The 27,210-nt window shown below is 51.6% G+C and overlaps 1 protein-coding gene across 2 annotated transcripts; it reads left to right on the top strand.

Moving 5' to 3' along the window:
• Positions 1-545: 545 nt before the first annotated feature.
• Positions 546-27,210, top strand: RSPO1 (R-spondin 1). 2 transcript variants are annotated; one of them, XM_077137148.1, is made up of 6 exons: positions 546-637; positions 6,027-6,403; positions 19,152-19,343; positions 21,417-21,566; positions 21,843-22,031; positions 22,771-27,210. In XM_077137148.1, exons 2-6 carry the CDS (start codon positions 6,310-6,312, stop codon positions 22,944-22,946), a joined length of 801 nt encoding a protein of 266 aa, XP_076993263.1. In that variant the 5' UTR covers positions 546-637; positions 6,027-6,309; the 3' UTR covers positions 22,947-27,210. The 2 variants fall into 2 exon arrangements, with proteins under 2 accessions (XP_076993263.1, XP_076993262.1); XM_077137147.1 differs by lacking the exon at positions 546-637 and adding an exon at positions 1,143-1,229.

Here is a 27,210-nt window from a genome sequence, read left to right on the forward strand (position 1 = left end):
TGATTATTCACAACCCCCTTCAAGAAAACCAGTACATCTTTTCTGCTCTAACTTAACTCCCCCTCATTATGGTTTTAGCCCATTTTCCTTTATCCAATCTGAAGTGAAGCTGCACAGCAGCTGTTCGGCCCCCTACAAAGTGAGACTCCCTCCCTCTCTTCTTGGAGCTTGATTGACTTCAACATCATCTGGGTCGCTGCAGGTGTCTGCACCCTTCAAGACTTTTCCGCAGCATTCATAGAGCCTCTGCCATTTAACAGGCATTTGCATATTTCATCTCACTGAACCCTCAGAACAGATGAAAATCTTAAGGCTCAGAGAGGTTAGGTAATTTAGGCATGGCCACACAGCTGGTAAGTGATGGAGCAGGGATTTGGAATCTAGGTTTTATTCCAAAATCTCCCTCACTCTCCAGCACCAGCAGCTGCCAGAGGTGTCCCCCCTCCCTGGGGACCTAGATCTTAGCTACTCCGTATTTCTCCCCAACTGGAAAGATGTGCCAAAGACTTGACCCTGAAGGGGAGAAAGGCGTGGCCATCGCCACAAGGCCTTGCTGAGTCTGTTGCTTGTCACTTTCCGGGTTCCTGATGGGGCCAGCGAGGTTTCGGGATGGTTCCCCGCGCTTCCTGACCCAAAGGTGCGCAAAGTTGCAGCCCATGTTCCGGCTGTGTGCAAGGGGTAAGGCAGTGGGTCTGCGCCACGGTCCGGAGGACGCGTCGCGCTGCCAGCCACGCGCCCAAAGCTCAGCGTCCCAGCTGCGGTCAAGGGCTCGCGGGAGGGGGCTGCGGACTCCCGGGCCCGGCGCTCCAGTCCGTTTTTTGCTGCGGATCCCGGGAAGGGGGGCTGGCTCCGGGGTGGGACTGGGAAGGGGGGAATTCCCTCCCTCGTGCGAGCTGAGGACTAGCCCCTCTCCGGGCTGGAAACTCTGGCGGAGCGGAGGCGCGACGGAGAGCACGAGAGTGGGGCGGAGAGCCCGGGCCGGACAGCCGAGCATTGAGACTCGTGTGCGGCTGGGAGCGAGGGCCGGACAGAGCCGCCCCAAAGGACCGATGCGCGGGGTGGGGCGCCGGCCCCGGAGGGCGTGAGCCGCCCGCAGATTGAGCAACTTGGGAGCAGGCGGGCGGAGCGCAAGCTAGCGGGGCGTCCAGGACAGTCCTGCGGCCGGCGAGTGAGCTGGCCGCGCCCTCTCCCCTCCCGGGCCTGCCCTCGCCGCGACTGGCAGCGCGGAGGTGAGTCCCTCTTAGCTGCCCCGTCCTTCTCCCTGGAGCCCCATTCCCCAGGACCTGGGGTGGGGGTGGGGGCGCCACAGGCCCTCCCGTCGGGGTTTGGGCAAGCTGGGTGCGGGGGTGGGGTGGGTGAGGCAGCGAGAAGAGAGGTCCCGAGCTGTAGGGTCAGCAGGGGTGGGAAACGGGACCTCCTAGACCCCTCCTGCCAGTCCTGCCGCCTTCGTCATCCCTCAGGCCAGGGGGGCAGCCCTCTCCACGTTGCTGCCGTGGGGCTCCCTCGAACCCGCAACCCCCGGTGACCGTTCCCACTTTATGCGGCTCTGAATTCCCCCAAGTTCACCAGCCCTGTCCACCCCCGCTCCTGAACCACTTGATTTCTGGTCTCTCAGCCTCGGATGTCCCCCTGTCCCACTGCCCGGGGTTACTGTACTACCCCAGTCCCGCAACCCCGGCCGGGCTCCGACGTGGCAGGCTGCGTGCGCTGCGGCGGGGTGCGCGGCGAGGTGGCGCGGCTCCCGGGTCCACCGGCATTAATGGTATCGCTTGGCTGGGAGAGGTGCGAGCTGGGTCCGCTTCGGGCTCCCAGACTGGTCTCTTGGGAGGGCAAGGGCGAATTCTGGATGCGGGCTCTTGGAAGCAGAGGTCCTCGGGTGAAACCGGCCTCTCAGACCTGGGAGATTCTTCTGGATCTTGGGGTTGGGGTGGGGGGCACCCAAAGAGTCTTCGGGTCCGCTTCCCCTCCCCGGGACCTGTTGGACCTCTTCGGAATAGTGGGAAGGGTAAAAGAATCTATGCGATTAGGGTGGTCATGGTGGACCGTGGTGGACGAGCGTGAAAGAGGCTTTCTCTGCTGCCCTTGGTGTTGGGACGAGGGGACTTGGCAGGGGGAGTGGGGGGAGGGCGGCCTCAGCACCTGGCTTGGCTCTGGCGGGTATGCTAATCCCGACAGGTCGGGCGGGCGCCTACTTGGTGCCGCCACCCACCCAGCAGTTATGCCGGCGCGCACCGCACCGGCTTGCCAGCCAAACCTCTCCAGTCCGTAATCGGTCCTGGAGAGAGCCAGCGAGAACTGATGGTTTACATTTGGGGTCTGTATCTGCCCTAAGACGGAGTACCAATTTATCCTGATGGTATTGCAGGCAAAAAGGTAAAGGTTTTTCCAGCTCTGTGCTAGGACTGAATCCCCACCCTCGGTTCCTCCCCTAGTTGTGTCCCCCTCCCCAGACCATTTACCACCTGTGGTCTCTCTCCTTAGCCTCTTGCCCCAGCTCTACCTCTGTCCCCAAGCCCTTCCCCACCTCCCTGGGTCCCTTCCCCAACCTGGGTCTCCCCCCACCCCACCCCCGCATCCTTGGAAACCTTGCCCCTTACCCCATCCTCCTGTCGGCCAGTCCTGGGTAGCAAAACCATTTCTAGCTGACCATGTCTGTACCCCAAGACTCTTAACCTCTTAGTGCCAGGTTTGACCCTCTGTAAAACAGGAGTGGTTCTGCCTTGCTTCTAAAGTTTTAGGGAAGAGTAAATGAGGACCTAAAACATGGTGGATGGTGCCAGGCACCTAATGAAAGTGAATCCCTGACTCCCACCTTGACAGGGGTGCGGACATGAGCCCTTCCTTACCCAGACCAAAGCCTGAGGCCCTGACCTCGCCCAGCATCCTCCATTTCTGGCTCTGTGCAGGGTGGTGGGTGCAATAGAGGAGCTGCCTAGGCCAGGGAGCCTGAGGCCCAGAGGCAATCAGACAGAGAAACTAATAGAAAGGAGGCAGGCCACTTACAAAAAATGTTGTCAGGTCCTCTCCCCTCTCAGCCCTAGCCCAAGTGTGTGTGAGCCTCCAGGGCAGGGTCCGGTGCCCCCCTGGGGCTTGATGCCAGCCTGTGGAGCACTTAAAATCAGATTTCACATCATATTCTGAATTTTTCAACTCTTCTTTTAAAAACATCAGAAGATCTGGCAATGTCGGGGCAGGATTTCTGCCTGTTAACAACCAGCTGGCGCTGACTCAGATGTGCCCCATTTAGCTGGGGCATTTGCCCTCCGGTTTGCCCCTTCTACATCCAGCTTTGCAGAGGTTGCTTGTACCTCCTCGTATATATTAACCCTCAGCCTCTTTTCAGGGTTGATTCCATAGACATATGTATTTGAAAGTATTTGAAGCTCTTCCCATCACAGAGGTGAAGAAGGACCATGTCACTTGCTCCAGTGAGCTTCAGAATCCTCCTTCCCATGTCCCATCTGAGATTGTTGCTTCCCTGGAGATTTAGGTGGGAGTGGGACAGAAGGTCTTTGCTGGTAAGGACTGGGCGAGTGTGGCAAGGGTAGTGTGAAAGCCAAGAACGGAGAACTGAAGGGGAATTTAAGGGGGAGTAGAAGGAGGGAGGAAGGGCATTCACATTTGCTGAGCACGAAGCCCAACATGCCAGGTGCTGTGCCGGACAAGCACAAGGGATGCTGAGAGGAACGGGAAAACTTTTCTTCCTCAAAGCCCCACGGAAAATGATCTCACAGTGAGACCCAAGTCTCACAGACCTGGGATTGGACATCAAGTTTGTCTGATGTGGTCTTCTCTTCCATTGTTTGCCAACTGTCAGAATTCAAGGAACCCTGAGAATGTATCTGCCAGGGGTCCTCAGATCTCAGTTTGAGAAATGCTGCATTTAATGGTAAACGCTGTCATTTTTAAGTGATTACTTTGATGCCGGGGTAATCAACCATGCAGATAAATGCAAACATGGAAATTGCATGGCACTTCTCAGTATTAAGGTTATTATTGAGATGATGCAGAAAATATCGAGATTGTTTTTCAGATGACCATTGGAATGGAGACACAAAATGAAGCCTTGCTTACAGGAGATGCAATAAATATTATTGAGTCCTCACTATGTGCCAGGCACTGTTTCTAAGCAGCTGCATGTTTTTAACCCCTTTATTGTACATGAAAACTACAACCCTCTTGCAGATAAGGAAACCCAGGCTCAGAGCAGCTAAGGAACTAACCCAAGGCAACACAGCTAATTAGTAGCAGAGCCCAACATTTGAAGCCAAGTGGTCTGACTGAAGTTCATGCCTTTCAACATCATGTTAATCAGCAGACCTCTGATACTATGCCACTGGGGCCAAAGACCCCAGTTTAAGAAACTCAAGCAGAAGCCCACACTTTGTGGATAAAGAAAGAGTGTACTGGGGGTTGGGGAGGTTTGGAAAGCTATGGCAGGTCACGCAGGGAGTACTGGGGGGCGGAATGGAGGGGCTGGCAGCTGGCAGGGCATTTGGGGGTGGTTGGGGGCATCTCTGCTGGCTCCTGCTGCAGCACCAGGTGGGATCCATCAGCCTCGTGTAAACACTTCTCACAGGCAGCTTAACCACTTGAGTGTGTCTAGCCTTCAAAGCTGGTGGGAGAGGCCGAAGAGGAGGTGCTGAACTCCCCTGTGGGATAATGATTTATCTCCCATGCAGGTGGGCTCTAATGGGGTCTGCCTGGGAGGTGAGGGGGTGGTTCAGCCCCAGAGGAGCCTAAAGGGGAAAGGATGGGGACAGGGGGTGGGAGAGGCAACCCTCATTCCAGTATTTCAGATTCCTTGTTAGTAGGTCCAAACTCATCCTATCCTCAGAGCAATTCTGCAAAATCGGCCTATTTATCCCCATTTTATAGATTAGGACATGGTGCTTCAAAGAGATTAAGAGACTGGTTTAAGTTCACATAGCCAAAAAAAAAAAAAAAAGAAAGAAAAAAGAAAAGAAAAAAATAATCATAACAAAAAATCAATAACCAATGGAAGGAGGGTGATGCTTTTCTGGCACCTACAAAGGCTCTGTGCCACAGATCTGAAGGTTCACCATTTTCCCCACGTGGTGGGAAGCGGGTGTGAAAGTGCGTGGGGCGGTGAGCGGACAGACCCCTTGTGAAAGTACGTCGGGCGCGCCAGGGCGAGGATTTGGGCTCAGTCTGAACTGGGGTTTTGGTCCTCCCACTCCCAGTTTGGGCTCTGAGGCTCAGATATCCAACTTCCCAGACACATCTCATCCGGGGGAGGGACCATCTCCCGTTGTCCCTGTCACCCCGGCCGGCCGGCAGGTCCAGAGACCCGGCTCTCTCTCTGGGCTGGGGGATTATCCCCATTCTCTGTCTCTGGCCAGGGCGGGCGTTGCTGCCTCTTTTATCCTCTCACAAAGGCCAGGCCCGCGGGACCTGCTGTGTCAGAGTTTCTGTGGCCGGGGGAGCCTTGCTTCCTTTTCTCCCGCCAAGTCCACCACGGGGCCATGCAGAGTCTGCCAGCTTGTGGGGAGGGGAGGGGAGGGAGGGCGGCCCTGCTCTAGCTCCAGGACAGGTGAAAGGTGCAGGGGTGACTCAGCACCCGGAGGAGAAGGCTGAGGGGTTGCTCTGGAAAGTGCTTCCCCTGAAGAGACGGGATTTTACTGCAGCATGAGGTCTGGCGGGTAGACTTACAGACGGTCTTCCCTTTGGTGATGGCCAGTATTAAGCAGGGGTGGGGCCAGCTGGTTCCTATTATTAAGAATTCACCAGTGATTCTCAAATTTGGCTTGAATGTCCATATGTTTCAACTGCTCAGATAAACCAGCTCTAGTCCTAGGTTAGGGAATTCTGCAAACTAGGAGAGGGAGCAGATTGCTTTTCTGTAGGGGTGCCAGTTGGGTATCTTGTAGTGTCCAGACATGAAGTTCTCACACCCTCCTTGGTAGAGGACCACAGTGGAAGGGTAGGAGGCACAGATGTGCTTTTTTTGGGGGGTCATCCATAGTACCATAGAATTAACCCTTCTTTCTCTCCTCCCCAAACAGGTTGGTGTTTTGGAGTAGTCCCTACTGAAGTGGCAAAAAGTTCTCCCATGTGACACCCCGAGGTGCCTTTGAAGAAATCTCCCTGGACCTCCTTATGGCTGATGGAGATCGGGGGTCCCCACGTCCCTTCTGTCCCCAGCTGAGATTATGGTGGATTTGGGATACGTCCCAGCCCTGGGCGTCCTGCTGTTGACCCAGCCCGGGAGGCGTTAGCAAGAGCCCTGCGCCATCCACCCCCTAGAGACCACCCCTCCCACCAGGGGCCTGGAGCTGGCGAGTGACTATGCGGCTTGGGCTGTGTGTGGTGGCTCTGGTTCTGAGCTGGACGCATCTCGCCGCGGGCAGCCGGGGGCTGAAGGGGCAGAGGCAGAGGCGGAGTGAGTAATGGAGCAGGGGCGGACCCCCAGCCGGCCGTGGGGGTGGGAGGGGGCTGCCCTGAACACCTGAGGGACTTTGCCCGTTTGTTTGATCCTCCATGGTGACTATTGCAGGTGTCTACTGTAGCTTGTATAAGTTTGTGGATTACTCAGTAGGTCATCCTGTTGGTGTATTATCCAGTTTGTGGATTAATTTGTTGAGATTACCCACTCCATAGATTAACCCCTCTCTTGTAGGGCTCCAGTTTGTGGGTTACGCCCTTTGCCATGACTCCAGCTTTGTCTGTATCCATGGAAATGCTTCCCCCTCGCCCCTGCCCCAGCCTGCTCCCTCCCTTCCCCACTGCCGGTGAGGGACACTGCTCCTTTCTTGCAGAGATGGCCTCAGGGCAACCCCTTTGGGCCTGAGACTCTCACAGCTTGGCCGTGGGCAATAGGACTTCCCTTGCTCAGAGCATGGGGTGGCAACAGCAAAGCAGGGGGGCCTGGACTCTGTCCACTCTGTGATCTTTAAACTAGGCCCAGTGACACTCAGAAAGCTGCAAGGGAGGCCAAGGGGAGGCCACTGGGCCGGGGTCTCGCCCTACCACCCTTCAAACCGGAGCAGCTTCCCTTTCACTTGTTTTCGGTAATGAGCTCCATGCAAGATGTCATTGGAAGAAAGGGTTCTCATGGCGTCAACAAAACCAAATCCTATCCTTGTACAGTTGGGGAGATTGAAACTAGGGAAGAACAGGGACCAAAGACACACAGTCAGTATTGGAACCCAGGTGTCCTAATTCCTGTGAGTCCAGTTCCCTTGAAAACCGCGTTTAATAGAATTCAAGGTTAGTCTGACCCCCACTCCCTTCTCTGACCCCCACAGTATCCTGAACCAGGCACTCCCGACAAGGGTCCTTTAACCTCTGCTTAATGTCTCCAGTGATGGGGATTCAGAACCTTCTCAGCCTGCCCATTGTGTTGTGGACTGGCCCGTGCAGGCAAGAGGCTGTGCTGTGGAGAGGGGTAGGAGCCGATGATATAGACACAAAGCTTGAGATTCCCAGGGCCTCATCATATTCATTCTATATATGTAAAAAGATGTCATGCCCACAGGTGGGAAGTTCTTCCTCAAGTCTAACCGAGCTACCTCTTGCTTCGCATTAGAGGCCTTTCCCTCCAGGCAAAGTCTGCTGGTGACAGTAGAGAGGCAGTGGGGTCTTGCTGGGTCCCCACTGGAGCTGCCAAAGGCCAGAACTCAGCCTGGGGAGAGGAGCTCAGAGGACTGGTGAAGCTGAAAATCCCTGGCTTAACAATTAGAGACGGTTAGGTTTAATCAGCAGCAAGGCCTTGATTTTCTCTGTTCTCACCTACTGCAGCCAGTATTTTGGACTCCGTGAGCCAGATACAGTTTAGCGGTTTATAATCAGTTGCCAGATACAATTTAGCGGTTTATTATCAGTTTCCTCCATTTCTGAGATGACAGAGAAAAATACTTAGCGAAGCCACTGACATTCATGCAGCACACACCCGTGGTCACGCTTACACTCACAAATGCAGAGCCTTGCACCTACTTGAACCAGGGGTCAGAAGACCTGGGTTCATGCCTGCTGGCCGCTAGTGTGCGAAAACCAAAAAGTACTGTCCTGGGGCGGGCAACAGTGACTCAGTGGTAGAATTCTCATCTGCTGTGCCGGAGACTCGGGTTCGATTCCCAGAGCCTGCGATGCAAAAAAAAAAGTACTGGCCTGGCCGCCACAAAAATGCCCCATCCTAGCAAGGCCACTACCTCATCCAATCCAGTGCAACAGTTCTGATGGGGCCATTTTTGGTGCAGCCACATTCAAAACCCTCTGCAACTTGTAGATCATGGCTTTTTTTGTTTGTTTTTTAATTTCTATTATAGTAACATATACAACCCGAAATTTTTCATTTTAATCACTTTCATGTGTACAAATCAGTAACACGATTTTACCTTCACAGTGTTGTGCTGCTATTGCCACCAGCCCTTACCAAAACATTTGTTCCCCATTAAAAAAATATATTTTATTGAGAAATCTTCACACACATACATATTACTGAAACCTTTAAACCATTGTTTTTATTATCAAATGATGTGAGCAACAAACATTACTGGTGGTGAGATTCAAGGATGGGGTGCGGTCGGGAGAGAGACTCTGGGGTGCCGTGAGGGTCTAAAGTGGACTGAGGCTCAGAGAGGGATCAGAGTATATTCAGGTGATACTAAATGATCATGGTAGAGTTGAAAGCGTAATTGTATAGAATATAGTAAGACTAACATGATGAGATAACAGATACATATTTTTAGAAACCGGTATACAGTATCAAGCTCTGCACAGACCTCGGACGCTTCTCGTTGCTCTATAAATAAACGTGTGACCCACTCTGTCCTAGGGTTTCAGGGGCAGTGGGGTCAGGAAGGAGGAGGACCAAGATGCCTGTATGCAGCTGCTGAGGCCTCCTCCTGACCATGCATAGGGGGTGCTGGGGGGCTGGGGGGCAGAGGTGGGCTTGCTGGTGTGTGTGAGCCTCAGGCCTGTAGACTGTGTCCAGCCTCTGGTGAGCACATGTCTGCAGGGTGGCAAGAAGCCACCCATTTAGCTCTGACGCTGAGCTGTAGACTAGTTTTGGTCCTGAATGGCTGATCTCGGGGTCTGAGTGCTGATCTCCCTGCACGCGGTGGAGAAGTTGAGCAAAGGGCATCTCTTAGCTGGAAATGATGAGCCCTGGGAAAGCATCCTCTTACCCCTCCACTCTCTGAGGGACCCATCCCCTCCCTGAGCCCCCTCCTCACTCAGGACCCCCTTCCTTTCTCACTAAGCCCTCACCCCTTCATGAATACCATTCCCTGTCTAGTTTCCCTGCTCCTCACTAAGCATTCATCCCTTCACCATCCCTAGCACTGAGGACCCCTATTAGATTCCTGGGCTCCCATTCCTTCGCTGAGCCTGGTTCCTCCAGAAATAGGAACCCCTTTTTGTCCCTCCTCTCTGCCCCCATCCTCTGTCTGAAACCTCCGACCACCCCTGGAATGACCATCCTTAGGATCCCTGTTCCTTTCCCGAATCTTCCTTCGTTCCTTGGGGTCATTCAACAAATGTCCATCAAGAACCTACAGACCCTGGCCTCGGTTTCTAGAGACGAATCCCAAGAAACCCATGCTCAAGTGCAGGAAAGAAACAATTTCAATGCGCACAGTGACTGCTGTGATGGAAGGAAACCTGGAGCGGGCAGAGGGGTGGGCTGCTGGGAGATTCCGGAGGGGGTGACTCCTGAGTTGAATTTTTGAGGATGAGTAGGTAGTCTCTAGGCAAGGCACAAGGGCATGGGTGGGAGGAAAGTCATTCCAGGCAGAGGGAACAGCCTGGCCCAAAGTCATGGAGTTGGGAGGAGGTGTAAGGGTGTTTTATTCAGGAAATGGGGGGCAACCAGGAGAAGCCCGAGGGTTTTAACTGGAGCAGCTGTGTCCGTCTGTTTTATATGTTGGAGACCTCTTCTATTGAAAAGAAGGGTTTTGTTGCTAAAAGCAAGGTCTTACAACCATCAGGATAGAATAGCAAAAACCTCCTGGGGTGGAGGGAGTAGTCTCAGGAGGTGAGAGGAGATGAGGCCACAGTAAAGGGCAGACACCGATGGCGAAGCTCTTGGTTTTTGCCAGGCCGACCTGATTTGATCTGTGGGTGAGGAGGAGCCTCTGAGAGGTTTTAATTAGGGGAGGGGCATGGTCCACTGCAGCGGTGGTGGGGGGAGGGGGGGGGCTTGAGGCAGAAGGCAAACAGACGAGTTTAAAGACATATTTGGGCCCCAGTGAGAAGAAAGTAAGGGTCTGAACTAAGCTCATGATGGAAATGGAGAATCATGGCTCTTCCCAGGGGGATGTGCCTGGAGCTTGTCGAATGTGCAGCAGATGAGCTTGGGCACCAGGAAGCTGCAGGGAGGGAGGGGGTGAGGCCTCAAGACCCCTGCCTACCCTCTTCCTGAGTCCTGTTCCTAAGGCCCCAGCCCCCAGCCCCAACTCCCGCCAACTAAAGTCAGGTCTCTCTTAACAAATCCAGAGCCTTTGAGGCTAGAGACCACACCCAAGTCAGGGTCATCACCCCCCTGGCTCCTGGCAAGTTCCTCTCCATTCCCCACTGACCCCAGTGCCGCCCACCCCAGCCCTCTTGCCCATTCAATCCCACTCTCCACATTAGTGGACACTCACTGAGCACCGCCCTGTGCCACTGTCTCACTAACCACATCCTCAACCCTACATGTTGAGGGGACAGGGAGCCCTGTCCCCTTATGGAGCCTCACCTTTCCACGGGTCTCCCATTCAGAAATGAGGGGTACTGCCCTCCAAAGCTCTTCCTAGTGGGAGAAAAAGACACAGTAACTGACAATAACAAACGTGGTGATATCTACCATGACGGATTCAAGTACTGGGAGCATGGGGTCCCTCACTCCATCCTGACTTTTAGGGAGGAAAGATTATGGAAGACTTCCTGGAGGAGGTGACTTTGGGTCTGAGGCTTGAAGAAGGTAATCAGGTACAGGAGTATTCCAGGAGGAAGGACCAGCTTGAGCCAAGGCACATAGGTGTGAAATAGCATGGTGTATCCAGAGAAATAAAAATCATTCAGTGCAAGATGAATGGGTGAGAGCCACTCATGACAGCTTTTCAGGCCAGATGGGGCAGCTGGGCCTAATTCTGTACGTGATAGAGAGCCATTGATAGATTTTAGGCAGGTGTGTAGTACCTTTGTTTATAGAAAGGTCCCTGGAGATGAGGAAGTTGGGGAGCTGGGAGAAGTGAGGGCACTGGGGATGAAGGCAGAATTGGGGCTGGGGGTGGGGAGGGGTGGACTGTGAGCCAGAAGCCATTCTCCAGGGAGTAGGTGCCTGGTGTGGCCCCATCACCTCAACATCAAGGTGAAAGGGGTTTCATACAGGGAAGCCAGAGGCATAGAAGTGGCAGGGTGGCTGCAGAGGGCTCAGTCTCATCTTCCTGGCTCCGTGGGGTGGCCTGTGATGGAGAGGAAGCAGAGTGTGCTTAGGGGCAGCAGGGTGGGGGTGGGGGTGGGGGTGGGGGGTGGGGAAGGCAGAGCCAGGTGAAGAAGTTGGGAAGGTGGCTCTATCTCCCGTGACACCCCCTCCCCACTGAGCCCACCCATCCTTCTCAGGCAGACCCACAGTCCGACGAGTCTGCGCATCCTGCATGCCTTCTCCCACCACAGGCACAGAAGCTGCAAGGAACTTCCTAAACTGTAAATCTAATCACATCTTTACCCTTCTAGGACCGAGCCCTTTTGTGATCCCCTTCCTCACTGATAGAATAAAGCCCTATTTTCTATCCGTGGACTCTCTAGGGCACTCAGTGCCTCGGAGCCTTTCGCAGGCCGTTCCTACTGCCTGGAGCACCCTCTTCACCTAGTCTGCTGGCTCAGGGATTCCTTCTCTTACCCCGACATCCCTAGCTCCTAGCGGTTCTGGGCATGGGTTAGTTGTGCAGTGAATGTCTAGGGAATGCAAGAACCTCTGTTTTTCCCTTTGAATTATTATGCATTCCCCTCCCCAAATGCATACCATCCCCTTGGAACTCTCCATTCAAGGCTGCGTTCCCATGGTTGAGCCCCCATCTCCCATAGCAAGCCCCGACCCTGGCTGTTTCCCCACCCTCTGCCTGCCCATCATTTGCCTTGCTAAATTGAGCACACCCCTGGGTTCCTATCCCCCTCAACAAGCATCCCTTTTCCTGTTAAACTGACCCCTGCCCGTCACTGCCTGCTCCTCCTTGCTGAGCCTTCCCTCCCCTTCCAGAACCCCCCAAATCCCTCATGGACTCAGTCCCCTCAGTCCCTTGCCCCTATCCCAGGCTCTGGTCTCCCCCCGCAAAGCCTGAGCTCTGTATCTTGATCCTTCTGTCTCCTTGGGGTCTTTACGCCATCAATGTACTCACCTGTGGATCTGGTCGCTTTCCCCCCTCTCAGCTCCTTTCCTCTCTGTCTCTGTTGTCTGACGGTCTGCCCTTCCCCTTGGGTTCTCCCCACCTCCTTCTCTTCCACTTTCTTCTCAGCCCACTGATTTTGGCTTCCACCATTCTACCAAAACTGCCCTCAGCAAGGCCACTCTATCATCTCCCAATGGCCAAGTTCCACAGATACGCCTTAGAGCTCACCAGCCTTGGCCTCCACCCAGCCCTTGGGTGCAGATCTCTCCCCTTTTGACTTGCTTTCTGTCCTCTCGTTCTCTCTCGGTTACCTCCCACCTCTTTGATGATTCCATCTCAGCTTCTTTCCTGAACCCCTCTCCCTCTGCTTGAATGCAGTCATTGCCAGGGCTCAGCCGTCAGCCCTGTCCTCACCCTGTGCACTCTTCCCGGGGATGTCCACTCGCTCCCGCAAATTGAATTACCAGTGACAGCTGTCACTGATTCCTGAGTTCTCTCCTCCTCTTCACAGCCAACTTGAATGAGACAGCTCTACATCTTCTTTCTGCTCCCTCACCTTCCTTTACTCCTCAACCACTGCCATCTGCTCGCCACCCCACCACTGCATTGAAGATGTCCTCACCAGGGCCTCCACCAACCTGTTCTTTACATGCCACTCAGCAGCGTTTGGCATGTTGATGCCTCTGTCCCCCATGGAATGTTCTCCTTTCTTGGCTTCAAGGATGCAATCTGCCCCTTGTGTATCCCCTACCTGTCTAGCTGTGCCTCTTGGCCTCTCAGCTGGACTTTCTTTTTTTTTAAAAAAATATTTTTATTGAGAAATAGCCACAGACATACAGTCCAACCATGTTATACAATCACTAGCTCACAGTAGCATCACACAGTTGTATATTCATTACTATAATAATTTTTAGAACATTTGCATCACTCCAGAAAAAAAAAAACTCGTACATCCCATACCCCATACCTTTCCCTCTCATTGACCCACAATATTTCAATCTACCCAATTTTTACCCTTTATCTCCCCTATTATTTATTTATTTTATATATACTTTTTTTTTTACTCATCTGTCCATACGCTGGGTAAAAGGAGCAATGGACACAAGGTGTTCACAATCACAGTCATCGTAAAAGCTGTGTAATTATACAGTCTTCTTCAAGAATCAGGGCTACTGGAACACAGTTCAACAGCTTCAGGTACTCCTTCTACACTCCAATACACATAAACTAAAAAGGGAAATCTATGTAATGCATAAGAATAACCTCCAGGATAACCTCTTGACTCTGTTTGAAATTTCTCAGCCACTGAGACTTTATTTTGTTTCATTTCTCCCTTCCCCATTTTGGTCAAGAAGGCTTTCTCAATCCCATAATGCTGAGTCCTAACTCATCCCTGGGAATCAGGTCCCACATTACCAGGGAAATTTACACCACTGGGACTCATGTCTCATGTAGCAGTGAGGGCAGTGAGTTCACCTGCCAAGTTGGCTTAGAGAGAGAGGCAACATCTGAGCAACAAAAGAGGTTCTCTGGAGGTGACTCTTAGGCATAATTATTAGTAGGCTTAACCTATCCTTTGCAGAAATAAGCTTAATAGGGGCAAGCCTCAAGATCGAGGGCTCATCCTATTGAATTGGTTGTCCCCACTGCTTTGTGAGAACATCAGGAATTCCCCAGATGGGGAAGTTTAATATTTCCTCCTTTCTCCCCAGTGCCCCAAAGAGACTTTGCAAGAATTTTTTTTATTCTCTGCCCAAATTACTCTGGGATATATCGGGGCTTCACACTAACCTGTACAAACCAACGAGATCTTCCAACGCTATTCAAAATGCCATGTAATTATGGTGTTCAAGTAATCTGACCATGCAAATTAAATTAGATAATGTGCTACCCAAAATACAAATTTTGCACCAAATAAAACATCTCTCCTTTTGGTCTTGCACAGAGGTTGAAGTTTGCAAATACGGGCCGTATCATTCTTGACCCTGTATTCTGATTTACCTTAGCCCTATCCAGATCAGCTTCTTTTGTATCTCTAGCTGAAATCTGATCACTTTTTCAGCTTTTTTAACTGAATGGGGTAATGCTGGCTTTCATAGCTTCAGTGCTCTAACTCGGGGCCTCAGGTGTCACATAAATACCCACAGTTTCAGGGAATGACCAGGTTATGTACAAATTAGCTGGCCTTTCTTGTCTGTCCTTCCCCTAAGTGTCTAGTTCTTCTCCTCTCACTCTCTGTATCCACCCTCCTTGCCATCTCATTGGACGCCCATGGTTGGGATGACGGTTTTCTTGTTGAGGCTTCCCTGCCTCAATCTCTAGCCAAAATGTTTTGTTGAGCTCAGGACCAACCCTCAATGGTCAAAGGCCTGATGGACACTGTCCGCTGCAGGTCCCACAGGAACCTCAAGTTCACCGTGGCTAACACTTAACTACCCATTTTCCTTGCCACACCTGTTCCTCCTCCCGTGGTCCCTTTCTCAGTAAAGGATCCATGACCACCCTGCTACACTAGCCCAACACCTCATGTCATCCTTGACTTGTGTCCTTCCTCTCTCTCATCAATCACCCAATTCATACTGGTGCTGATTCTACTGTCTGGATCTTTCCATCTTCTTGGCCGCTTCCTATCTCAGCTTCGTCACGTCTCACCCTAAAGGTTCTCCCTGCCTCCACTTTTGCCCCTCTACAATCCACTCTTCTTGTTACAGGGTGATCTTTCTAAAATGGAATCCTGACCATGTCTTCTATTTTAAAGCCCACCCCCACTCCCACCCCCACCCCAATGATTCCTTATTGCCTTCAGGATATCTGAAACTCCTTTGTAAAGGCTCAAGACCCCTCTTTGTCTGGCCCCTGCTTCCCTCTCCAGCTTCGTCCCTGGCCACTGGTTCCACACTCTGGCCATACCGAATGAATATCAGATCCCTGTGTTCCTCACATTCTCTTGCGGTGTGATTGATAAATCGGAAGAAAAATGCACACAGAATTGGTGCTGGTCGAATGGGAAATGGGCCTCAGGATTCTGACCCTTTGCAAATCTGTGATCACAAAGGAATAGATGAGTGTGGGAGCACAGCTGTGGAGGGCTGCAAGGCGGAAACCCAAATCTCTTCGGTCGTTGAAAATATGGCAGAAATCTAGAAGGGGTATTCATTCCAACAATGAATTAAGTAAAAACCTGTATGAGCATTAGGAGATTTAATATCTCTGAGGTAGAACTGGTACCCAAAATCTACAATGATTTGTTAACTTGTAATTTATTTGAATAAAGGCCCAAAGTGGAAAAATAATTCCAAGGACTCCCTCATAACTTCGGTAGACCATTTGGAGTATTTTTGCTCTACAGTGACTAAACCAACAAGAATAATATTAATTCTTTAATTAGTTGATTAATTAAATATTAACATTGATTCTATGCAAAAAAATTTACATTTTTTTAAAAAGTCAGGCTAGCCATACTTCCAGCTTCCACACCTCCACCCCCGCCACAGCCCTACCCTTGGCCTGCATACACTTTGTTCCTTCTGCCTGAAACAATTTACAGGCCGTGGAACCTTTGATCAAGTCATTGCACCTCGCCATTTCTCCTAAAAATGAGGATAATAATAATAGCATCTACCTCCCGGGTTGTCGTAAGGATTAAATGTGTTAGTATTTGTAGAGCATTGCAAACAGGGCCTGCCACGTCATATGCGCTTGGTCTTTCGTCATAAGCCGTGGTGGTGGTGGTTGTTCTCATGCTCCCTTCTTTTGCTGCCCTTCCTAACTCTTACTTGTTCTCCTGCCCTGAACTTGGGAATCATACTTGGAGCATTTACTCCCCACAGTAGCTCTGCAGGGGGGCCATCCTCATCCCCCTTTCTCAGGAATGGAAAGGCAGGCACACAAGGCTCGGTGTTTTGCTCAGGGTCAAGGCTGGAAATTAACTTCAGGTCCAGCTGACCCTGAAACCCAGGGCCTACTTCCACTTGGCTGGGCCACTTCTTGCCGCTTCTATTCTGATTCCCCCAAATCTGTCTCCAGCCTCGTGTCTCCAGCTTCTCGCTGCCTGGTTCCTCCTAAGTAGCTCATAATCACTCTCCTTCCTCTTGCTTTTCTTCCCATGACCTCTTCCTGAGACCGGTCCCCCATTCCATTCCCGCATCCCCTAGATCAGAAGCCTGGAATCACCCCAGACTCCTCCCCCTTCCCTGCCTCCTGTTGGTTTCCAGGCCCTACCAATTGTATTCCCAAAACATCTCTCCAATCTGTCTGTTTCTGTGTCTCCACCAAACAGAACACTGTGTAAGGCTTCCTCACTGATCATGTCAGCTTCCCCCTGACTGCTCCTCTGTCTCTGGTCCCCGATCTGGCTTCCAGAAGGATCTTTCCAATAAGTAAACCTGACGAGGTCTCACCCCTGCTTAAAACTTTCCAATGGCTCTCCGCCATCCAGACAGCTCTGACAAACACAGGCCTTTTGAAAAGCTCTGTAAAACAAGCATTTTGTGACCAAAATGTTTAGGAAATGCAATCACTCTGACCTTCTCTTAGAGACTCACTGCACAGAAGCATTATAAAAACTGGAAGGAGCCCTGCATAAAGATTCCTGTCTAGATTTGTTCATGCAGTGGTTCTCGGTCTTTCTTGATGCAATACACCTTTTCCTTCACATCTTCCTGCTAACATTTGGGGGAATCTTGTTCCAAGGAGCATTCCTTGGGAAATGCTGCCTAGCAGGATCAAATCCAAGTTCCTTAGCCTGATATAAAAGAGCCTTAAAGATGAACACCTCTTTCATCACTCAACTTCCCATCCCACCTCCGCCAAACGTTGGGCTGTTTGACACCTCCGTGATCTTGCTTCTTAGAGTGCCCTTATCTGCAGTTCTTCACTGACATCTCTGTACTAATCCTCAAGAGGCGGCCCAATGGCACCTCCTTTGAGAAACCGTTCCCCTTCTTCTTTATGGGCCTGCTGATGCTTAGCCACATGGCTGTCAGCATCTGCCTGTTTGTGGGTCTGTTTGCTCCCCTGGAAGATCTACTTCTCTAGAGAGTGGCTGGGCTTATTTGCCTCCATGTCTCCAGCACTCACACTCTGCCCCCTACCTGGGAGGGGCTCAGTGAGTATTGCTTGAACAAGTAAACAAGGGGATAAAATGAGAAGTCTGAGGCTCATGCTAGGGTTGGAGATTCCACTCCCCCAAAGGATGGTTCTAAGCCAGGGTTTCTTTTTTTTAAAAATATTTTTATTAAGATATCTTCACACACATACAGTCCATCCAGGAGATTCAATCAGTGGCTCAGAATATCATTACATATTTGTGTATTCATCACTTAGAACATCTGTATCACTCCAGAAAAAGAAATAAAAAGAAAAAACTCATTTATCCCATACCCCTCACTCTTCCCTCTTGTTGACCACTAGTATTTCAACCTATTCAGTTTTTTTACCCCCTTTTCCCCTCCACTATTATTTATTTATTTTTTCTTCTTCTTTTTTTTTTTGTATACTGTATGGCAGGGTCACATTTTATTATTTTCCATGTGAGGATCCCATTATTACAGCACCATTTGTTGATTTTTTTGTTTTGGGGTTTGTTTGCTTGTTTTGCTTGTTTGTTTTGGGGGGAATGCATTGGCCAGGAATCGAACTCGGGTCTCCCTCATGGCAGGCAAGAATTCTACCACTGAACTACCCTTGCACCCCCTTTATCCTTATTATTTTACTTAACTGTCCATACCCTGGATAGAAAAGGAGTATCAGACACAAGATTTTCACAATCACACAGTCACATCGTAAAAGCTATATAGTTATACAATCGTCTTTGAGAATCAAGACTACTGGAACACATTTCAACAGTTTCAGGTAAGCTAGCCACTCCAATGCACCTTAAACTAGAAAAGGATGTCTACACGATGCATACGGATAACCTCCAGGATAACTTCTCAACTCTGTTTGAAATCTCTCAGCCACTGACACTTTAATTTGTTTCATTTCTCTCTTCCCCCTTTTGGTCAAGAAGGGTGATGCCAGGTCCTGGCTCATCCCAGGAGTTCTATCCCACATTTCCAGGGGGATTTACACCTCTGGGAGTCATATCCCACGTAGGGAGGGATGGCAGTGAGTTCACCTGCCAGGTTTAGCCAGGGTTTCTTTCTTTTTTTTTTTACATGGGCAGGCACCGGGAATCGAACCTGCATCCTCTGGCATGGCAGGCGAGCATTCTTGCCTGCTGAGCCACCATGGCCCGCCCTAGCCAGGGTTTCTTAACTGTGGTATCATTGACATTTCAGACCAGGTAATGCCTTGTTGTGGGAGACTGCCCTGTGCGCTGCGGGATGTTGAGCACCACCCCTGAGCTCTTCCCACTAGATGCCAGCAGCACCTCCCGTCCGGTCATGACCATCAGAATGCCTGTAGATGTTGCCAAATGTATCCTGGGGGCCAAATCACCCCAGTTGAGAACCACTGGTCTAGACTTCAGTTATTCCAGTTATCTTCCTGTCTCTGGGCAGGCATAGCCCCTGCTGCTTCCCTGGGGAGTTATGGACAAGCCTGGAGGGTGAGCCTGTATGGTACCTGGAGCTAGGGAGGCGTGTGGGATGGATGGAAGCTCTTGTTCCAAGTGTCTGTGCTAGTGCCCTTGAGAAAGGATACTGGGAAGGTCTGTAAAGCAGCCTTGCAGAGAGCTGCTGCCCTGGCCGGGCCTTCTCTGAGGAAGCCAGTGCTGTAGAGTGAAACTCCGATCAACTCCCTTCCCATCCTTGCGGGAGCCTGGGAAAGATGGGGAGTCTGGCCTGTCGCCTTCTCACCCTTGCTTCACCCCTGCAGTCAGTGTGGAGGGGAGCCAGGCCTGCGCCAAAGGCTGCGAGCTCTGCTCGGAGGTCAACGGCTGCCTCAAGTGCTCGCCCAAGCTGTTTATCCTGCTGGAGAGGAACGACATCCGCCAGGTGGGCGTCTGCTTGCCATCCTGCCCTCCTGGATACTTCGATGCCCGCAACCCCGACATGAACAAGTGTATCAGTGAGTGTGGACATCGCCGGGGAGGGGCTCCAGGGGCTCTGGGCACTGGGGGTGGGTGCTTTGAACGGTTGGTACCAGAGGGAGGGCTAGAGGGGGCGCTGAGGAGGGGAGATGAGGTTCCCTAAGTAATACTCTCCTGAGCTCCTGATGCAAGGTTCCAGCTGACCAGATATCTCCCCAGGTATATATATACACCCAAACGTACAGCTCAGCATGTCCACAACAGAACCCCCCCATGTCCTCTTTCCAAACTTGCACCCACCTGTATCCCCTGTATTCTCAGTGATCCCAACCTGTCACCTAAGCCACAGTCTTCTGCAGCAAACCCCATCCATCTGATGACCCAATCCTATATACTCCATCTTCTTTCTATTTCACAGCCACCTGTCTCCTGAGCCATTGCAATGCCCTGTTCATTTGGCCTCCATCCCTCATCTTCTTCCCTTCACTGGCCCTTCACCCGCCCTCCGCGCTGCAGCCGCAAGGATGCTTCTGAGACACACCACCGATCCCATTGCATTTCTGCTTAAAAACCGCTGTCAGCTCCACACTGACTGCAGGGAAAATTCCAAGCCGGCTCAGGCTGGGCGCTGCCTGCTCTTCCACCCTCTCCCCACCCCACCCCCGCCCAGGACTTCTCACTTGGCTCCTGCTGTCCCACACCAGCGACGGTTCCTCATATGTGGCACGTGCTATCTGTATCTCCATCCCCATCTCTGTAGCCACAGCTGCGATGTGCTGGGGGGCATGCAGCGAACCCACTCCTGGAAGCAGTGCCAACACCTCCTCTCATGTGGCCAGTGCCTCGGAGTTCAGACCACATTTTCAGATCTAATAACATTTGCGCCTCACAACAGCCTTTGTAGGGAGATAGAACAAAAGTCATGATATCCTTTCTGAACTGACAACATTAAGGCTAAGATCATTTCCTCAGATGGCTGGCCCAGGCTCAGCAGACTTGGGTTCTAATCTCAACCCTGGTACCTACTCGTTGTGTGATTTGGCGCTAACATCTCAAGCTCCCAAAGCTTCGTGTTTAGAATGAGAAGACTTGTTTTTATTCCCTGGGATTGTTGTGCGATGCATATATAGAGCCTGAGCATCTGGCACTCAATAGATGGTTGCTACTATTGTTCTTATTTTGCCTGCAACCAAACGGAGGCATCAAAGCATCAGGGAGGGAGGAATGGGAGAGGTGAGGCTGAGATGAAGCCACAGAGGCACAGAGAGGGTGGGGATGGGGAGCTTGTGAAGATGGAGGTAGTACCCTGGGCCTGCCCTCCTGGTCCTCTGGGTATTTGGGTTTAGGGAGTTCCTGACTGTGCCAATTCCTGGGAAAACTGGCTGCCTGGGCCTCAGGTGCCAGGGACAGGGAGGAGGTCAGCTCTGCCCACAATCTGGGAAGGGAGAGATTGTGAAAGACCCTGCCGGTTTCCAGCCAAGCCCAGCGTGACCCACCCTCCTCCCGTTTCCCAGAGTCGGCAGAGCTGGCAGGAGGGTGTCAGGGAGGGACCCAGGAGGCAAACCAGGGTGGTTCCTGGAACTCAGCCTTGCAGGGGGAGAGGAATTTGCCCTTGGATTGCTCCCCCTCCTTCAAGCAGATTTTTTCTGCCCCTGCCAGGAGGACAACCAGGATTTGGGATGTTGTAGATATCCCGTATTGGAGGATGAGGAGACCCACAGCCCCTAGCAGCGGGTCATGGCTTCTCTCAGCTCACCTTGATTAGGATGGCCCCTTTGGGATGCTGTGGGCCGCTGTGACACTTCTCTCCCACCCCCACCAATCCCAGAGGCCCAGCCCGTGTCCTCTGACACTGGCCCTCTTGGGCCTCACCTTGGATCCAGAGCCTGGGATTGGGTTTGGGTGGTGGTTGACTGGCCATGGCGGAGGTCCCCACCAGCCCACAGGAGTGGCCAGTCCAGCTTTCTCCCTGCTCCGGCCTCCCTTTCCCGTCAAAGTAATTGTGGCTCTAGGCCACCATCCTGCCTCCAAGGTGGGTATTGAGGACAGGGATGAGGGGAAACGTCCCTTCCAGGCTGAACCAGAGGCCCCCAATCTGGTCCTCTCCTCAGAATGCAAGATTGAGCACTGCGAGGCCTGCTTCAGCCACAACTTCTGCACCAAGTGTAAGGAGAGCTTGTACTTGCACAAGGGCCGCTGCTACCCAGCCTGTCCCGAGGGCTCTGCAGCTGCCAACGGCACCATGGAGTGCAGCAGTCCTGGTAAGCCCGGTCAGGCACCGCAGGCGGAGGGGCCAGGGCCCGAGGAGGAGGGCCCGGGAGGGGATCTGGCCCGGAGTGCCTGGGCTGGGGCACTGTGCAGACCCCTTCTGGCTCTTTCTTCAGGCCTCTCCTGCCCTGTGGACTAAAGGTGCCTCTGGCCTGAGGTCCAGGCGGAGAGCAGGTGGGGAAGCTCCCCTGGGGATTCTGGGCCAGAGGAGGAGATGTGATCCCCACCCCGGGTCCTTCTCTTCCTTTTTTTCCCTTCCTTCCAACCAGCACAATGTGAAATGAGCGAGTGGTCTCTGTGGGGGCCGTGCTCCAAGAAGAAGAAGCTCTGTGGTTTCCGGAGGGGCTCCGAGGGGCGCACGCGGAAGGTGCTCCATGCCCCTGGGGGGGACCACACCGTCTGCTCCGAAACCAGGGAGACCCGCAGGTGCACCGTGCAGAGGACGCCGTGTCCTGAGGGTGAGCAGCAGCAGCCTCCTGGGGTGGGGCTCAGGCACCAGCCATGGGGGTGACCCCTCTGCCTCCTGCCCATTGCCCAGGAAAGGGCCTCAGAGCAGATGGGGCATTCCCAACTCAGGACCCCGTGCTGCTGGAGCTGTGGGCCATGTACCTGCAGGGTACAGTGACCCAAACTCTGCCCGGTGGGGTTGAAAGCTTCTGTGGTCATGAGCCCTCCAGTTTCCCCATTTCTTGTGAATCAGCAGAGGCTGGAGCTAGAAGGTCAGATGGGGCAGGGGAGGGGGCACCTCTCCCAGAGACCCAGAGAGGTGTGGGGATTTGATCAAGGCCACACAGCCTGCCAGGAGGTTACTGCTGCTCATTGCCTGGCTGCAAGTGGAGGCGGTGGGTTGGAGGTGGGGGGAAGGGGGATTGTCCTGCCTTTCCTGAAAGCTACACTGGAAGTGCTATTGGCCCATTGGGACCAACACGAGGAGAAAGAATGAAAGGCGAAAAGGCTCTTGGGACGCCCTCTTAGTACCCATGTCGCAGGGTCCTCTGAAGCGGCTGCAGGTCAGAGGAGGCCTTGGGTGACCCTGACTGTCTAAGGCGTGGGCACCTCCAGGCCTCCTCCCCGTCCCCCTGCCCGCCCGCCCAGCTTCCTCACCATTCCCCTCCTAGGGCCCGTGGCCATGCCCAGGGCCTCCCAGCTTGCGGCTGGGATGCCCTTTGTTGATCCTTCCTGCTCTTGGGGTTGCAGGGCAGAAGAGGAGGAAGGGAGGCCAGGGCCGGCGGGAGCGCGCCAACAGGTACCTGAACAGGAAGGAGAGCAAGGAGGCGGGTGCTGGCTCTCGGAGGCACAAGGGGCAGCAGCAGCAGCAGCAGCAGCAGCACCAAGGGACAGTGGCACCGGTCACATCTGCAGGACCCACCTAGGGACAAGGTTCAGCTTCCAAGCCTGTGCAGAAAGAGTCCAGCGCTGCTCGGTATGATAAAAGCTTTACTGAACTGGAGCATCTGGGGCAATGTGCACACACACACGCGCGCGCACACACTTAGATACACAAACATGCAAACCCCATGTCCAGGAGTGTGACCATACATACTTGTACACGTGTGCACACATGCACGGTTGTGCATGTAACACACACATACACACACACCCCGTTGAGACTTCCAGAAGAAAGTTCCATCCCTCGGACGTCAGCGTGTGGAAAAGTAAGGGAGGAGAAAGGGCGAGCTCTGCTCCGGCAGTGGGCCCAGCCGCACGCACTCGCTTTAAGATGCTTCCACTGGACATGTCAGAGAAGACATTTCCGGCATCCAGGACAAGACCATGCAGAGTGGGAAACTTCTGGAGGAGCTGATGGGATCTGCTGGGAGTGACAGATCAGAACCAGAGCTTGAGGACTGCTGGGGTCCGAGGGGGAGAAGCCTTCTTCCCACCCTGTGGAGTATTTGCAGCTGTGTGACTTTATCATTGGAGAGCATATGTAACACATCCACGGTACCTTTCAGGGCTGACCTGACTCTGAAAACTGCTTAAAGATTTATTTCAAATTTAAAAAAAAAAAAAAAAGATAGCAGCCTCCACAGACACCATGTTCCTTCAGGGTGCAGGGACTGGTGGGGCATGCCTGGGAGCAGGAAGGGACAGAGCTAAATTTCAAGAGAACCCAAATGGCCTCCTAGACAGAGGGTCCAGAGCAGGAGGAAAACTTTGGGAATACTTTGAGAGTGGGAACCAGGTTCTCTACAGCCTGATTACTTCAGAGTGGGGTCTGTAGACCAGCAGTGATGGTATCATCAGGGGGGTTGTTAGAAATGAGAATCTCAGGGACCATCCCAAACTTAATCAACCCGAGTCTGCATTTTTAACAAGATTCCCAGGTGATTGGCATACACATTAAAGTTTACCTCTAAGGATGGAACAAGAGGGTCTTGCCCAGCTTGCAGAAGGAGGGATTCTGATCAACTGTGAAAGAGGATTTTCTGTCTGGAAGAGGCAGACCCTATATACTCGGGGGCTATGGTGGCACTTCTAGGGCCCTCTGGCGCTCTGAGATGGTTGAGAGTAGTGCTTCCCAAAGGCAGTGCACTGGATGGGTTGACCTCTTGTGGCACTGAAGTGGCCAGGGGCAGCCTTTGTGTACCAGGCTCTAGCCCGTGTATTTGGTTTCCAATGGGAAGCCAGGCCAATGCAGGCCCTGCCCTCATAGTGCTTAGAGGTCGGTGGGGGAGATAGGCATGAATCAAGTAATCACAAAAGCCAATGTAAAGTCATAAATGGACAGAGCAAAGGGTAGGCAACCAGTGGCCCAATCATGTGGCTATGAAAGTGAGCAAAAGCAAAAAAAAAAAATAAAAGACTTTATCTCAGGGAAACTTCTCAGAGGAGCTGATATTTGAGCCAAGCTCTGAAGGATAAGTAAGAGCTAAGACAAAGAGAGGGAGAATGGGCATTCCAGACCAGTGCTGTCCAGTAAAATTTAATGCCAGCCATATATGTAATTTAAAACTTTCTAGTAGCCACATTTAAGAGTAAAATGAAACAGGTGATGTTCACCTTAATCATATGTTTTCTTTAACCAATATACGCAAAATATTCTCTTTTCAACATGTACTCAATCTAAAAATCATTAATGAACTCTACATTCTTTTTCCAAACCAAGTCTTCAACATTCTTTGTGTATTTTTATACTTATAGCCTATCTTGATTTGGAAACTAAATTTTCCACCATAAATACTTGGATCTATATTTAGATTTCATAAAAAATAGAGTTGCAAAACTGATTCACATACCCAAATGTTGCAAGCATACTTGACTTTTTCCAACTGAATTGAATATCAGTTTTTAACATTTTAAATTTTATTAATTAAAATTAAATAAGATTAACAAGTCAGTTCTTCAGTTGCACTAGTCACATTTGAAGTACTCAATAGCCACATGTGCTAATGGCTACTGTCTTAGACAGTGAGCACATTTCTATATAGTGGAAGCAGCACATGCCAATGTCCTGTGGTAGAAAGGAACTTGGTATTTGAGAAGCTGAAAGAAAGCCAGTATAGCCGAAAGGCCCAGAGGGTAAGTGAGGTGAGATGATCCCAGAAAAGTCTCCTGGAGTTGTCCTTTTATTCTCAGAGCCAAGGGAGGGTGCTGAAGGGTCTTACACAGTGTGGGCTGACATGACCAGATTGGCATTTTGCAAAGATCACATTGGCTGTGGGGTGGGAAGTAGATTGGAGGGAGGCATTGCCATCATCCACGGGAGAGGTGATGGTGGCTTGAACTAGGATGGTGGCAGTGGAAATGAGAGAAATGGATAGTCTTTTGGGGATAAAGTTGGCAGTTTGATGAGAACTGGATACGGGAGATGGGAGTGAGGGGAAGTGAGATGTGAAGGCTGATAGCGCCACTTCTGGCTCGCACAGCCAGACAGATGCTGCTGATTTTTGTGATGGGGAAACAGTGAAGAAGACTGGTTCAGGAGGACACGAAGAACGTAGGTTTGGTTTTGATCGCATTGAGTTTGAGGTGCCTAGTGAAGATGGTGAGTAGACATTGTATGGACCTAAATACAGGTCCAGAGTACATAAGGGATGTCTGGGCTGGAAGGTAAATTGGTGTAAAGAAGATAATTGAGGCTGTGGGTTTGGAAGAAATCAACTCAAAAGTGAGTACTGGGTGAAGGGAGGGCTCAGGTCCCAACTCTGAGACCCTCTCAATATAAATGGAGAATGAGATGGCAAGGGAGTCAGAGAAGGGGCAGGCAGAAAGACAAGGAGAGAACCAGGGGAATGTGGTGTCCCAGATGCCAGCAAGGAGAAGGGGAGATTAAAAAAAGGATCAAAACCTGATAATGAAATGAAAATAAGGACTGGAAAGTGACCGTTGGATTTAGCAAGGTGTGCACCAATAGTAATCTTAGCAAGAGCTACCTGGGGTGAGCAGTGGGGGCAGGAATAAGTACAGACAATCCTTTCAAGAAGTTTGTGAAAAGGAGGAGGGAATAGGACAGGGGCTAGAAAGAGATGAGGGGTTGATAAATGATAAATATTTGTATGAGAAAAAAAGAGAGAGAGATTGAGAGAGAGAATTTGTTCATGGTTCAAACCTGCTGGGAAGGGTCTGGTTGAGAGAGAGAGATTGACTACCCGGAAGAGAGAAGGGAAAATCAGTAATGGAAGTTTCCTGAGAGGAAGGCAGGAGCACAGTGGAAATGGTTTCCAAGTCACAGGTTAGAGGGAACAAGGAGAGGATGGTACAGGGGTGGGAAGGCTGATAGGTTTGGGGGTGAGAGATCTCCTCTACACTCTGCAGTTTGTGTCCTACCACATCTGCGAACCCCTTCACTGCTGGAGCAGGGGTGGTCATGAGCTGCCAACAGCCAGCTCCATCCTCTCTCCCTTAGCCTCTCACCTTGTCCTTCTCCCTGACTCTAGTTCTGTTTTGGCCATTCTCTCTGTCTTTGGTCTCTTTGCCTTTGCCTCTCTCTCCTTCCCTAACTATTCTCTTCTCTGGCTCTCTTCGTGTCACCCTGACTTTCTCTGATCCCACCCCAGCCTCTGACTCTGTGTGTCGCCATTGTTTTTTTCTTTTTTTTCTCTCTTCCAGGGTACCAATCCTCAGTCTCTGCCTGTCTTAGCTGCCTCTGACTATGATTTACCCCAATCTTCTAAATCCTTAGTCCCTCGCTACTCTAAGCATGACTGTGGCATCATCTGGGACCTTGTTAAAAATGCAAAATCTCGGGCCTTATCCCATACCTAATGAATCTGACTCTGCCTTGTAATGAGATCCCCAGGTAATTCATATTCATAGTAAAAATTGGAGAAGCACTGCCTCTTTCCTCTAAAACAATAGCATCAACAATGAAAATCCAGAATATTAACAACATCAGAAGAAGGAGCTGGAGCCTCCTGCATCTCCTGTATCACCTTGGCGATGCTCCAAGGCATCCAGCTTCTCTGCATCACCCCCTTGAGCCTCCCAGGTCCCTCAAGCTCTAGGCAGCCTAATAAAGGAACATAACATAGGCTTCAGGGTGTCCTGAGTCATCTGATGTTGGATACCTCATACCTCATACCTCAGCTTCCACAATGGCAAAATTATTGATGTGAAGATACTGCCCCTGACACTGGTATCCTGGGTGCTTCCAGCTGAGATCCCAGTGCATCCCTGAGAACGTCCCGCCGAGAC

Source organism: Tamandua tetradactyla, chromosome 2, assembly GCF_023851605.1.
Source record: "Tamandua tetradactyla isolate mTamTet1 chromosome 2, mTamTet1.pri, whole genome shotgun sequence".
NCBI classification, from domain to species: Eukaryota; Metazoa; Chordata; class Mammalia; order Pilosa; family Myrmecophagidae; genus Tamandua; species Tamandua tetradactyla.

Excerpts from the sequence above, each read along its gene's own strand:
- RSPO1 (XM_077137148.1), top strand. The coding sequence starts at position 6,310 with ATGCGGCTTGGGCTGTGTGTGGTGGCTCTGGTTCTGAGCTGGACGCAT. Across the intron at positions 19,344-21,416 it reads CGACATGAACAAGTGTATCA|AATGCAAGATTGAGCACTGC; the intron begins GTGAGTGTGGAC and ends TCCTCTCCTCAG. Across the intron at positions 22,032-22,770 it reads GAGGACGCCGTGTCCTGAGG|GGCAGAAGAGGAGGAAGGGA; the intron begins GTGAGCAGCAGC and ends TTGGGGTTGCAG.